The sequence below is a fragment of the Erigeron canadensis genome, chromosome 9, assembly GCF_010389155.1.
Source record: "Erigeron canadensis isolate Cc75 chromosome 9, C_canadensis_v1, whole genome shotgun sequence".
Lineage (NCBI taxonomy): Eukaryota > Viridiplantae > Streptophyta > Magnoliopsida > Asterales > Asteraceae > Erigeron > Erigeron canadensis.
In genome coordinates, this window is record NC_057769.1 from 10595624 (window position 1) to 10609061 (window position 13438).

General features: G+C 30.0%; 1 protein-coding gene across 2 annotated transcripts; it reads left to right on the forward strand.

Moving 5' to 3' along the window:
- Positions 1–3808: 3808 nt before the first annotated feature.
- Positions 3809–13020, forward strand: LOC122582366 ((-)-germacrene D synthase-like). 2 transcript variants are annotated; one of them, XM_043754746.1, is made up of 7 exons: positions 3809–3983; positions 4146–4422; positions 4807–5188; positions 6667–6885; positions 7044–7182; positions 11285–11536; positions 12489–13020. In XM_043754746.1, exons 1-7 carry the CDS (start codon positions 3897–3899, stop codon positions 12780–12782), a joined length of 1650 nt encoding a protein of 549 aa, XP_043610681.1. In that variant the 5' UTR covers positions 3809–3896; the 3' UTR covers positions 12783–13020. The 2 variants fall into 2 exon arrangements, with proteins under 2 accessions (XP_043610681.1, XP_043610682.1); XM_043754747.1 differs by lacking the exon at positions 11285–11536.
- The last annotated feature ends 418 nt before the right edge of the window (positions 13021–13438 follow it).

A 13438-nucleotide genomic window follows, 5' to 3' on the forward strand; every position in this document is an offset into this window, starting at 1 on the left:
AACGCTACTGCTAAGTTAACACTACCAAGTTAATCACAAACATGCATGTAACAAACAATGTAAATAAGATAAATATACATATACTCAACAATAAGCAACAATTGTTAACCGGAAAACCCAAAAAAGGGCTCGCTGGAAAACCGTATAAACCGTAAACCCCAAAAAGGAGTCACCAGAAAACATATTAAACCAGAAACCCCAAAAAAGGGATCACCGGGAACCGATTAAAAGTATCCAAAGAGCCAATGGATGTTTCAACTACACCCTTGCCAAAGCCAAACAACTATTCGGCCGTAAAAAGTGAACGTTTTTGGCCGGCGACCACCGGAAACCCAAAAAGGAGTTTCCGATCTCACCTGAATAAGGGTATTATACGTTAGGAAGATGGAAAGTTTTTCCGGCATGGATTCCGGCAATAGAAGCCAAGAAAACCATACGATTAGCCTTAAAATAGAAACCCCCAAAAATAAAATATGGTTTCCGGTGATAGAAAGCTTTTAGCACAAAAACGGGAAAAAAAAATGGTCACATAGCATGCTTCCGACGTTCACAAGAATCGGCCAAATGTAGCCGATATAATAGCTGATCCAACTTGCCAATGCTTGCCAATAGACATGATACAAGGTAGCCAAAGAACCAATGCTAGCCGACCTAACTTACCGATAAAATAAACCGACTATATCCTTTGCCCCTAAATTTCCTTTCCTTTTAGTCTTTCTTAGATTACAGTACATGGGGTTATAAGAAAAACAACGTACACTAACTTTTTAGACAACGCCTATACGATCATGGATAATTAAAATATTTACAGTTTCCTTTATATCAATTTATATATACTTGATGAAGTAGGCTTTCTTAGACTACAGTGTTAAGATAAAAACAACATCAACTACTTAGACATTCATACACGTAGGATCATGGTCAACTAAAATGTTTAGATGTAGGATACGCTTGTCATTGTTTTTATATGAGTTTTTAGAAACTTAAAGCTAAATTTAACTCTTAACCATTTTCATTAATATAAGGTAAAAACCAAGTTACATCTGAATACTGGGTAAGCGAGCAACAAGTGACGCCGCTATCCCTTTTTGAATCGAAAAACCTAAGCCGCGCCGCTATCCCTTTATGAATCGAAAAACCTATTCTATATAACATGTATAAAAGAATTTAATATTTTTTATATCAAAAGTCCTCTCTTTGAACTTCATGGTAAATTGTATAATTATAATGCACCTTAACTGCAGTTTTTAGAGTTTTGAAGACCACCAAACTGTAAATTTTTTAAAAAATCTTAAAATTGTCAAATTTAGAACTTTTGCAAGCAGAATTTGAAAAAAACAAGCACAGTCTCTAACTAGGCCCAATCCACTCCCTAACTCCGTTCATTTGCCAAACATTGTGAAGTCCCTACTTGATGGTTTAACCTACAATTGTAGAATAAGACAAGTCAAATAAGCACTAGATTGGACTAGTATTACAATAAGTATAAATGCAAGAATATAAATAATGTAATACGAAACTTAAGCAATATAAATAGATGAACAAGTAAAGTAGATGGTGAGACACAATGTAATTTTTTAAGTATATTTTATTTATTGATGTTAAATAAAATACAAGATTGTTGCGGAACTAAGATATTACAAACAATGTAAATATCCTAACAATCTATAAATTACAAGTGATCTAATATTTGCCAAATAAACTCTTTTGATCGAAATACTTAAAGTTGTGAAGTATAACAGTTTAGATCGAGAGTATTTAGAGAAACATACCAAATTGCAAAAGTGTAATTTGGACGAGTAAATGACTTGCCGTACAAATATGGTTACATGCATTTAAGGAAACAACTTTAATTCCTTAAATGCATTGGTTAAAGTACAACAATAAAGTCATTTGATAGTGACTTGTCATCTAATTAACCAACCTCCTTTACACGTATGTAAGGCTTTTAACAAAGGACAAAGGAGTTGTCCGGATAAAAGCGTGTAAAGGCATAAAGTCAATTCTTTGTAATCAGTGTTCAGACTTGTAAGGTCTAGACAAGGACTCCAGTCAAGAGATCTGGTAAGTCTGCCAGTGAGCTCCGTTGTTTGTCAGACTTCTTTCTTCAGACTTCAGTCTTCGACTTCAGTGAGAATGTTCTTTGTTTCTTCGCTATTAGACTTACGAATGCTCACAAAAAATATATATAATTAAATTGGATAAAAACAACCAAACAATCCTATTTATATTGATGAAGTAGATAATGGTTTGACATTGTATTTATCCAAATATATCTACTCGATCTTTATTAACTAAATAATTTATTATATATTGATTAATTAAAGTTTTGTTAAAATTAAATCAATTATGACATCAGCAAAAGTATATATAAAGATAAAACATTTGTTCCTTCCATTTTTTAACTTTTATATAAGTGTAAACCCAAAATACCCTATCACTTATTCATAATACCCTGAGAATAAATCTCAACCACTCATTTTTTTTTTCTCTCCCAAATTTCTCTAATTCATTCAAAATCTTTTATCCCAAAAACCGTAAATTATAAAAATTATATGAGTGTTCTTAAAATTTCATACTCTTTCATTAGAGATGTTATTCGATATACTTTCGACGAATTTTTAAATCCGATGGTGGAGCTGGTACGGCTAAGGCATTTGACTATCACAACCTATGACCTATCACAACCTATGACTTATTACCCTACCATTTTACCGCCACAACGCGCAGGTACTTACTCTCGTATTAATAAAAAAAAAATATTTTAAACTCAAATTATTTATATATTTGATATAAAATGTTATATAAAACAAACAAAATATTTTCATTCAAAAGAAATACAAAAAACACTTGAAAAATGAAACTAAAATATTTTGAAATGTGACGGAAAAAGTATTATATACCCACCCAAAACAAGATTGGTAGGATGTAACAAACAACGTTTTTTTTATTATACAACCGCTTAGATATCACTCTGCATGATTTCTATTGTTTTTTTTTTTTTTTTTTTTTTTTTTTTTTAACAAAATAAATGAATAAAGTAAGATGAAAATTTAATTTTTCATCAGACAACTTAAATTTATTTCTAAAAGAAAACATGTCATATATGTAAGATGAAAATTTAATGCCTACTTTTTTCACAAACACATACTTAACTTATTTCTATGTAAATTTTGATATATAATCACAGATGCAAGGATATAAAGAAGCATATGATACGTTAAAACTTGCAATTAACATATTTAGGCTTTTGTCATAAGTCATAACGCGTGGGTAATATATCGTACTAGTGTGATCTAAGAATTTAGACAATTTTGAGGCAAGCAAAGTTCTACCAATAATTTGATGTTGGATTTAGAGTTAAGTGTAGCGCCTAAAATCAATGATGAGTTGGTCCAGTGGTTTGGAGTTCCTTTGTTGACCTATAGGTCTCAGGTTTGAATTTTCATTTCACCAACTTTGAGATATAGGTAATCATTCTATGAATGCTTGACTTGAGTATACCCAGGTTTAAGTCTGAGGGGGCAGGGTTTACCCCTATTAATCGTCGTGCCTTTAGACGGATTAGTAGGGGGTATTCCTCATATTGAGTATTTGAAATAGGCATTTCTACTTCGAGGGAGCTCTCTAGCGCGGACCCGGTTAAGACAACGTATGTTAGACCTCTCGCTGTCGAATCACGACACGAAATTTCAAACGAAATTCACCTTTAAAAAAAAAAAAGAGTGTAGCGCCTAAATATTTAGACAATTTTGTCCGTTAAAAGAAGTTTAAACGGCTATATATAAGACGTATAATCACAACGCCCCTCTATATATACCTACGTACTGTACCTAGATTATCATCACAGAAGTTTAGTATCAACTTTATGAATCTAGCTAGCTCCATTAAAAAAAATGACTACTAAACAAGGAGAGGTTATTCGTCCACTTGCCAACTACCATCCAAGCCTTTGGGGAGATCAGTTCCTACACTATGATGAGGTAGTAATAATTAATTGATGCCTTTATCTTTAACTAATTTGTAATTTAGTCATCAGATTTAACTAATTAATTATAACTAGTACGCGTAGTAATTTACATCTTAGATCCATATATTTCGACATGCAATGACTAAAACGATTTATAATTATACTAATTATTTAGCAAGAGGATGTGCAAGTGGAGGTAGATCAAGAGATCGAAATTTTGAAGGAAGAAACGAGAAAAGAAATACAGGCAAGTTTGGTTGATCCAACAAAACATACAAATTTGCTGAAGCTGATTGATAATATCCAACGTCTCGGTATAGCCTATTATTTCGAACACGAGATTACGCAAGCATTACACCATGTTTATAATGTATACGGGGATAAATGGAATGGTGGTAGTACTTCCCTTTGGTTTCGGCTCCTCCGACAACAAGGCTTTTACGTTTCATCTGGTTAGTGTCTTTAATTTTAAATTGGGCTTATTTATATTATCATTTTTCTAATAAATTATATAGACTATACACAAATATCTATATTTATGTTATGTCCAACTATAGTTATATTCATTTATGTATTTAAAATAAATTATGTACATGGTAAATAAACCTGCAAACCAGCAACCTATCACTTGACGTGACAACGTATATGGATGTTGCATATATGCGGGTATACAATGTTAAAATTTTAAAAGGTAAATACATATATAAACACTATTACAGTTAAATACATACTATAGGTATTCGTGTATAATTTATTATATTTTGATGTTAAAACATCCTTTCAAATTATATATTAAATCCTAACATTAATTAATTTAATTAACTTCTTCAAACAAGATGTTTTCAATATCTACAAGCTTGGGGATGGATCTTTCAAGGATTCCTTAACCAACGATACCGAATGCATGCTTGAGTTATATGAGGCGACATATATGAGGGTGCAAGGCGAAATCATTCTAGATGAGGCTCTTGAGTTTGCTAAAACTCATCTTGAAAACATTGCAAAGGATCCCCTTCGTTGCAACAACACGCTCTCTAGATACATATATGAAGCACTAAAGCGGCCTGTACGTAAAAGGTTGCCAAGGCTAGACGCAATACGATACATACCTTTCTATGAACAACAAGATACGCACAACAAGTCCTTACTAAGGCTTGCAAAATTGGCGTTCAACCGACTTCAATCCTTGCATAAGAAGGAGCTTAGCCAACTTTCAAAGTAAGCACATATATGAGCTTCTATTACCCTTAATTTGTCATAACAAATTATTATCACCACTGTCATTTTGCGCGAGTAATTTACTTGTATATCATGATGGCGTTGTAATAGTTTTTTTTCTTAGAGCTATAAATGGTAAGAGGCTAAAAAAAATTAACTTCCAGTCATAATAACAAGTTGATAAAATTTGCATTTTTATACCTCAATTATGTATATATAGCTATATCGAAATATTGATGTACATTTTTATGATTGTTGATAAACAATAAATTAATTGTTCATTCGATGTAAATATAATAGATTCAAATGCATTTTCGATAGATGAATCAATTGACTTTTTTTATTTGATTTGGTTTTTTTTTTTTTATGGATATATGAGCATTTGTCTCTTGAAAAACTTTTTATAGATGAAAAAAATTTACATAAGAAAATTACGGGAGTATCTGTAGGGGATTACCTTTACAGTAAATTAGTGCACATTGCAGAATGGAAAAACTATAATTTAAAATTACTGGACTCCTTAACGAGTTTATTACAAAACACGAAAAAGTGAAGAACCATAGAAAAAAAATCACAAAAATGAAACAATTCTTTAGTCTTCCAAATTAATCTGTCCTCAAATATCTTAAGCCAATAGGCTCTTCTATCACAAATGGGCCATCATCCATAGTCTTCCAAACCCAACCATTGAAACAACTGTCTCAAAAGCTCAGGCTCAGCCACCCGAAATTAATGCAAAGCCCACCGATATTAAGCTTTCGATCCTTACATAGTTTACATTAGTACCAGAATTCCAAATGTCAAAAATAAAGCCTATCACAACAAAAATAAATCATGACCAATTCTGGAAACCCACCTCATTTCCACATCGTTTGCTTAAAAAATCTAAATCAAATACTCTGCCACCCGGCCCATCCTCAACAATCTTAACCCAAAAATACACCAACACCCCAACCCATTATACATTAGACCATCAAAAACAAGATGATCTGTACACAACTTATTTTTAACCTTACACTATCAAATATGCTCTAACATATTGTATTGTACAATACTGTGAAACATGTTTAATGGTTTATGGCTAAAAGTAGATGGTGTACTGATCACTATCCAAAAACAAAACCCATGCAACATTCCCAAACCCATAAGTCCAAACTACACTTTGACATTGACTTTAAAAGTCAATTCTACAACAATTAACATACCATACCAACTTTTGTGATTGTATTTGTGTTTATAATGTCTGAATTATGTTATATTGCATGTCAATTTATAATGCATACTTTTAAATTGTAAATATTTTTACCATATGTTTTAGTAGAAATGTTTGTATGTGGATATAGTCCTATAATTTTAAAGTTGATTACCCTTTGCTGAAACTTTATTCGTTCTAGTTAATTATAATTATAGATTTGATATGATCTTTTAATGTTATGTATAACTTGTGTATTTATCTTGCAAATTGATACAACTTGTAGATGGTGGAAAAAGTTCGATGCTCCAAAGAATCTACATTACGTAAGAGATAGATTGGTTGAACTCTACTTTTGGGTATTAGGTGTCTACTTTGAACCTCAATATTCTCATTGTAGAATATTCTTGACAAAAGTAATTAAAATGGCCGCAATTCTAGACGATACTTATGATATCTATGGTACTTACGAAGAGCTTGAGATATTCACCAAAGCCGTTCAAAGGTAAATACACAAAATGCCCATACCAAGATTCACTTATCGAACATATAATCTCGATCTCAATAGGGACAATAGGGATAAATATTGTTTACCCGCCCGCATAATACACGACATAATAATCTAACATAACGCAATATATTTAATTTATACGTTAATTATAGGTGGTCAGTTACCTGCATTGACACACTTCCAGGTTACATGAAAGTGATTTATAAAAGCCTCTTGGATGTTTATCAAGAAATGAAGGAGATCGTGGAAAAGGATGGAAAAGCTTATCAAGTTGACTATGCAAAAGAGTCGGTTAGTTTGAGTTCCTTAACTTCTATAATGTCTTATACCAATACCAATATACTTGAATTAAAATTGAGACTTTTCTTAATCAACAAATGGTATTTTATTTAAGCATATATACCCCTTTATTTATATTCATGAATTTTTCTATTAGATAATAATCACTAAAGATAGTTTAATTAAACTTTTTAGTAATACATAAATATAGGTAGGGAAAATTTACAATAATTATTAGCCACCTATAATAAATATGTATATTTTATTACGCAATGTATAATTATGTAAATCAGGTGTTGGTATAGATGTCTTAAATTTATTATACATTTATCACTCTTCATAGCCTAACATAATATCACTTTAAACATATAAAATGCTACATAATTAATATAATTGAAAATTTTGTATTATAGATTACATTATATTAATTATACATCCATATATAGACTTGTTTTATTTCAAGAAACTTTTTTTAATAACCTTAAGAACTCTTAAATTATGTATTGTATTATATTTTTTTTGTTCATTTACATGTGAAATGATATAAAAAAATATGTTGAAGAAGAAACCTTTTTTAAAAAATAATCAAAATAGCCTTTTGTGATTTTCAAGTTTTCGTTCCCAATTCATATGTGATTAGATGGGTATATATAAAGTTTTGAAAAAACATTCTTTTGCAACATTTATTTTTATAACGTTTCACATGTGAATTAACAAAAAAAACATATGATCCAATACATATTTTAAAAATTCTCAAGGTTCTTACAAAAAATGAGTTCTCAAAATAAGGACCCCCTATATATATACTTTTCGGATCGAGTATATGCACAATGCTACAACGTTGGTGGTGGCCGCTGCGACAAGTATATGTAGGTAACTGATGTAAAATGAGTTTTATTTTAAGAGTTAGAGATAAATGATGTAAATTAGTAAGAGGGATACGTTGGTGATTTCGTATATTTCAAAAGTATATATACCTTTTCATGCTCTATAATTTCTTCTTAGTTATATAAATAAATTTACACATTAATAAATCAATATATATATATATATACTACTATATAAAAGTTATAACCCTTATGTTGAAAGTTTATATAAATGGGACATGCGAATTGACCATAATATCCTTAATGAAATAAATCACCATCAACTCATAATATTAAATTACACCATTAGTCCATTATATTATAAAATATCTCCACTAAACCCTTCAAATCAAATACTTTTACCTACGCCAATAGATGCCGCCACCACTGTCATTGCCGGCTCGACGCCGCATTGCACGGTTACCATGCTCATATATCTATATAATTATTAAAACAGTAGGAAACCGAACGATTCTAGAGTCTTTTAAACTCAAAACCACTTTATAAGTCTTATGTGGCATCTTTATACTTTTCCTACAATATTTATCTTTATATTAAAATAAAAAATAAGAAAAAAAGTGATTTAGAATTATGATCATTATATTAAACATGGACTAGATCGAGCAAAACATATATAATATTATAGATAGATATCTATCTATCTTTTCATATATATAGTTATATATGGGTATCAAATTACACATAGTCTCTGATAAAAGTAAATTCATATAAATAGAAAAAATTCGGGATCATATTTATCAAATTTGGTGGGCTTCCTATACTACGTACTATATTTATCATATTAATATAAAAATAAAATAAAAATCCACCAACGGCTATAAACAAACTCTTAAAGTTGAACTTGCCTAGAATATAAAGATATTAATTTGTCTTTGAACAAAAAGATATTTAACTTGCTAAAATACTAAAAATCTATAAATATTTTAAAGAACGTATATTTATTTTCTCATATATTCATCATATTTTTTCATATTCTCACATTCGATCTCTTCAACTTTAAATGGCTCCAATACTTAAATATTTTTATCAGCTTACACCCATCAAATTTTGACATTAAATTTATGGGTTTTATTACATTGTAATTTTTTTTTTTCATCCCGGCTGATTAGACGCAGATGTTTAAGTTTATATATTCTTCATCAATCTCTGCGTTATTTTTTGGGTTTTGATTTGTTTATGATTATATAATTCTATAATGGTTTTACGTATTTGTTATGTTGTGTTATGTTATAGGTAATTATTGTTCATAAATGTGTTTTCGTATGTGTTAACTTTGTCCCATATTTTTTAGACCTTCAATTATAACTCCTCTGCCAGGAGAAGTATATCATAAATTAGGATAACATTTTTCTTTAAACATTAATGAGTAGTCGTTGATGCAAAGAGTTGCATACAATGGTGCCACAAAATTTTTCATTGTTGTTTACCCTTTATTTTCACATCATTATATTTCTTATGAGATTTATGCATGAACTTCTACATTTTTTATGCTTTAATGCATTATTATACATTGATTCATGTTTATTACGTAAGATATTTTAAACAACCGCACATCGTGCGAGTAAAAGACCTTGTATATATATATATAGGGAAAGGTTATTCTAGGAATCCTTAAAAAAAGCAGGAACCTTCTTTAAACTTGCATACATGTGATCATAACACTATCTATACACATGTGATCATAATATATATTCTCCACATAATTGTATAACGAATGATAATCTATGTCTATATATACATGATTGTAAAATCCAAAATTACACCTAAATAACTCAAAACGATAAAAAAAAAAGAAAAGAAATCATCATGTAAATGATAATCAATGATTAGGCTTAATTTAAAAAGTTTTTAAAGGTTCCTGCTTTTTTAAGGTTTTCTAAAATAACTTTTTACTATATATATATATATATATATATATATATATATATATATATAATGAGAAAAGTGAGTATGGACTGTTATGCACCCAATTTGGGTGAAAAATCCCTCACATACCAATATTTTAATATTTTGAATAAATGCTTAGCCCTCCATGATTTTTATGGTTTAAAAAATGGTATGTGAAAGATTTTTCACCTAACTTAGGTGTCTAACAACCTCATATTCTCTTCCCCTATATATTATATATATATATCTACGAACACTTTTAAAATAAGAACGGTGAAAACTCTTAAAAATATCATTTTGACGCATTAAAAGTCTATAAAAGTAACATAGTGCATAACTAATTATCATTATTTAAGTGTTTAACAACACATTGATCCGTCAAAATCGAAAAAATCACGTTTTTTGTTGGATGCATCATTTTGATGAATATGCATCCAGCATGGATGCACAAAACAAAAAACATGATATCTCGATTTTGACATACCAATGTGTTGTTAAACACTTAAATAATGATAATTAGTTATACACTATGTTAGTTTTATGGACTTTTAATGTATCAAAATGTAGTTTTTAAGTGTTCTCACCGTATTCTTATTTTAAGACTCTTCTTATTTGATTGTCCCTATATATATATATGGGAAAAGTGAGTATGGAGAACCACTTCACATACAAATATTTTATTATTTGTTTGAGTTTAAAACAAATAAATGCCCCCCCCCCCCTATGATTTTCATGGTTATAAAACCAAATGTGAGGGGTTCCCCATCTAAGCTTAGATGAGAGACAACCTCATACTCACTTAAAATAAGAACGGTGGGAACACTTAAAAAACATCATTTTGATGCATTAAAAGTCCATAAAACTAACATAATGCATAACTAATTATCATTATTTAAGTGTATAGCAACACATTGGTCTGTCAAAATCAAAAAAATCATGTTTTTTGTTTTGTGCATCCATCTTGGATGTATATTCTTCAAAATGATGCATCCACCAAAAAACGTGATTTTTTCGATTTTGACGGATCAATTTGTTGTTAAACACTTAAATGATGATAATTAGTTCTGCACTATATTAGTTTTATGGACTTTTAATGCATCAAAATGATTTTTTTTAAGTGTTCTCTCTGTTCTTATTTTAAGACTGTTCTCACCGAAGTATTAACCATTATATATATATATATATATATATATATATATATATATATATATATATATATAGGGAAAGACCATGGAGGTTGACAAACCAGTGCTATTGGGGGAGCCTCTCATCGAGAAGTATATATATATATATCGATCAAAATACAAATCAATGTAATATTTTATCTCACATATATACAGATGATAGATTTGATTACAAGTTATATGACTGAAGCGAAATGGTTACATGAGGGTCACATGACAACATTGGAGGAGCACAAATCAATTACAAACGTAACTGGTGGCTATAAAATGCTTACAACATCAAGCTATGTTGGCATGCCCGGTGATATAGTTACAGAAGGGTCTTTCAAATGGGCTCTCACTAATCCTCCACTTATTAAAGCTTCATCTGACGTTAGTAGAATTATGGATGATATCGTCGGCCACAAGGTATAAATTCTTAACCAATATTATATCATATAAGAGAAAAGTAGGTATGGGTTGCTATATATAAATCTAGCTTGAGTGAAATAAACTTTTTTCATGTTAACTTTTTAAAATACTGAATAAATGATGAGAGCCCCTATTGTATTAAAAATAGTATGTGAGAGATTTTTATTCAAATTGAGTGTGTAACAATCTCATATTCACTTTCCTTTTTTACAAATATATATATATATATATATATATATATATATATATATATATATGTGTGTGTGTGCCGACAGTGCCGCTGAAATTAAGTAATACTCCTTTGTGTGACATTTTTATTTTATATATTATTTACAATATTTGTTTAATAAATATATTATATCTCTTGGAAAATTCAGTGAATAATAAACAAACCCGGATATAATGAAATCTCTGAAGGCACATAATCGCTTTTAGATTAAATAATTTGGCGGTTCACCAAACTATTCAGTCGTATACATCAAAGATTGAGAATTTTCTGTGTGTTTTATGTTTGAGAGAAAATGACACTAAAGAAAAGAAGATTTCGACCAGAATGAAGAATTGAGAGCGAAAATATGTTTTTAAGGCACATTAACCGCCAATTCGGCAGTTAATTTACAAGGTTTTCCAAGTTGCCAAAAAAGCCCCTTAAGTTTCGAAAAACAACCCCATAAATTCAAATAATAGGCGTGCACTCCACGGTCCACACCTCCAACTCTCCAAGTCAAAATGATGTCTTACTATGACAATAATAGTCAAATAAGTTAATAAGATTACACTAAAATATCCAATGATATCTATAATATATTTTTTTTTATAAGAAGTAATGTGTAAAAGTTATTAAATCGTGTTTTTTTTTTCCATTTCAAAGTAAATCAAATAAGACTGGTGGAGTATAATATGTTACGGTCGGGTTTAAACACAAGGGTAAACTTTATTAATGTTGTAGGAGGAGCAGCAAAGAAATCATATTGCATCGAGTGTGGAAATATACATGAAAGAACATGATCTTACGGAAGAGGAAGCCTATGATTTGCTCAAACAAAGAGTTGAAGATGCATGGAAAGTTCTAAACCGTGAAACACTCATCTGCAAAGACATTCCTATGGCTCTTAAGATGCGTGCGATCAACCTGGCACGCGTAATAGATACCCTATACAAAAATGATGATAATCTAAAAAATGTTGGAGAAGAAATCCAAGGTTATATCAAATCTTGTTTTGTAAATGCAATGAGTGTTTGATTTTTGGTTCTTCGTGACCAATTATCATGTCTCATAAATTTGAAAGATGTTCGTTCGAGGCAGGGTTATGCTACTACACTAAATAAGACCTGAAGTCAATTGAAGGTATAAAATGACTTATTGTTAATACGTAACGTATTTGTGGATTTTAATAATGTATTTTGATTCATGTATTTGTGGATTTTAATTTATGTATTGAATTTTATGTTTTTCCAATGGAAGTATTGTTTTCTTATTATATAGAGATTATGACTTTGGAATATAACTAACTATGCCAAAATATTTATGTTTTGTAAATAACTACAAAAACGTTTATGTAATGTAACAAACTACCTGTTTTGGTCTATAGTACGCAACAAGTAACCTGTTGTAAATGTTACCAGTCACCACTTTCACTATCAAACAAAATTCTCTCCCTTATCTTGCTTTTTTGATCAGAAAATTCCCACCACCAAAACCATATCGATTTTTTGATCAGAAAACTCAATCCCCCCAAAACCATATCGATTTCGTTACCTCAATTAACCTAATCATTACATACACAATTCCCATATCTAAACATCTTTATTTATAATCTATATCTATATCTACTTTAATTTCGCCCTCTTTTTTTTAACTAACCCTAGCCCTAGCATTTTCCGATGGCCAGCAATAAC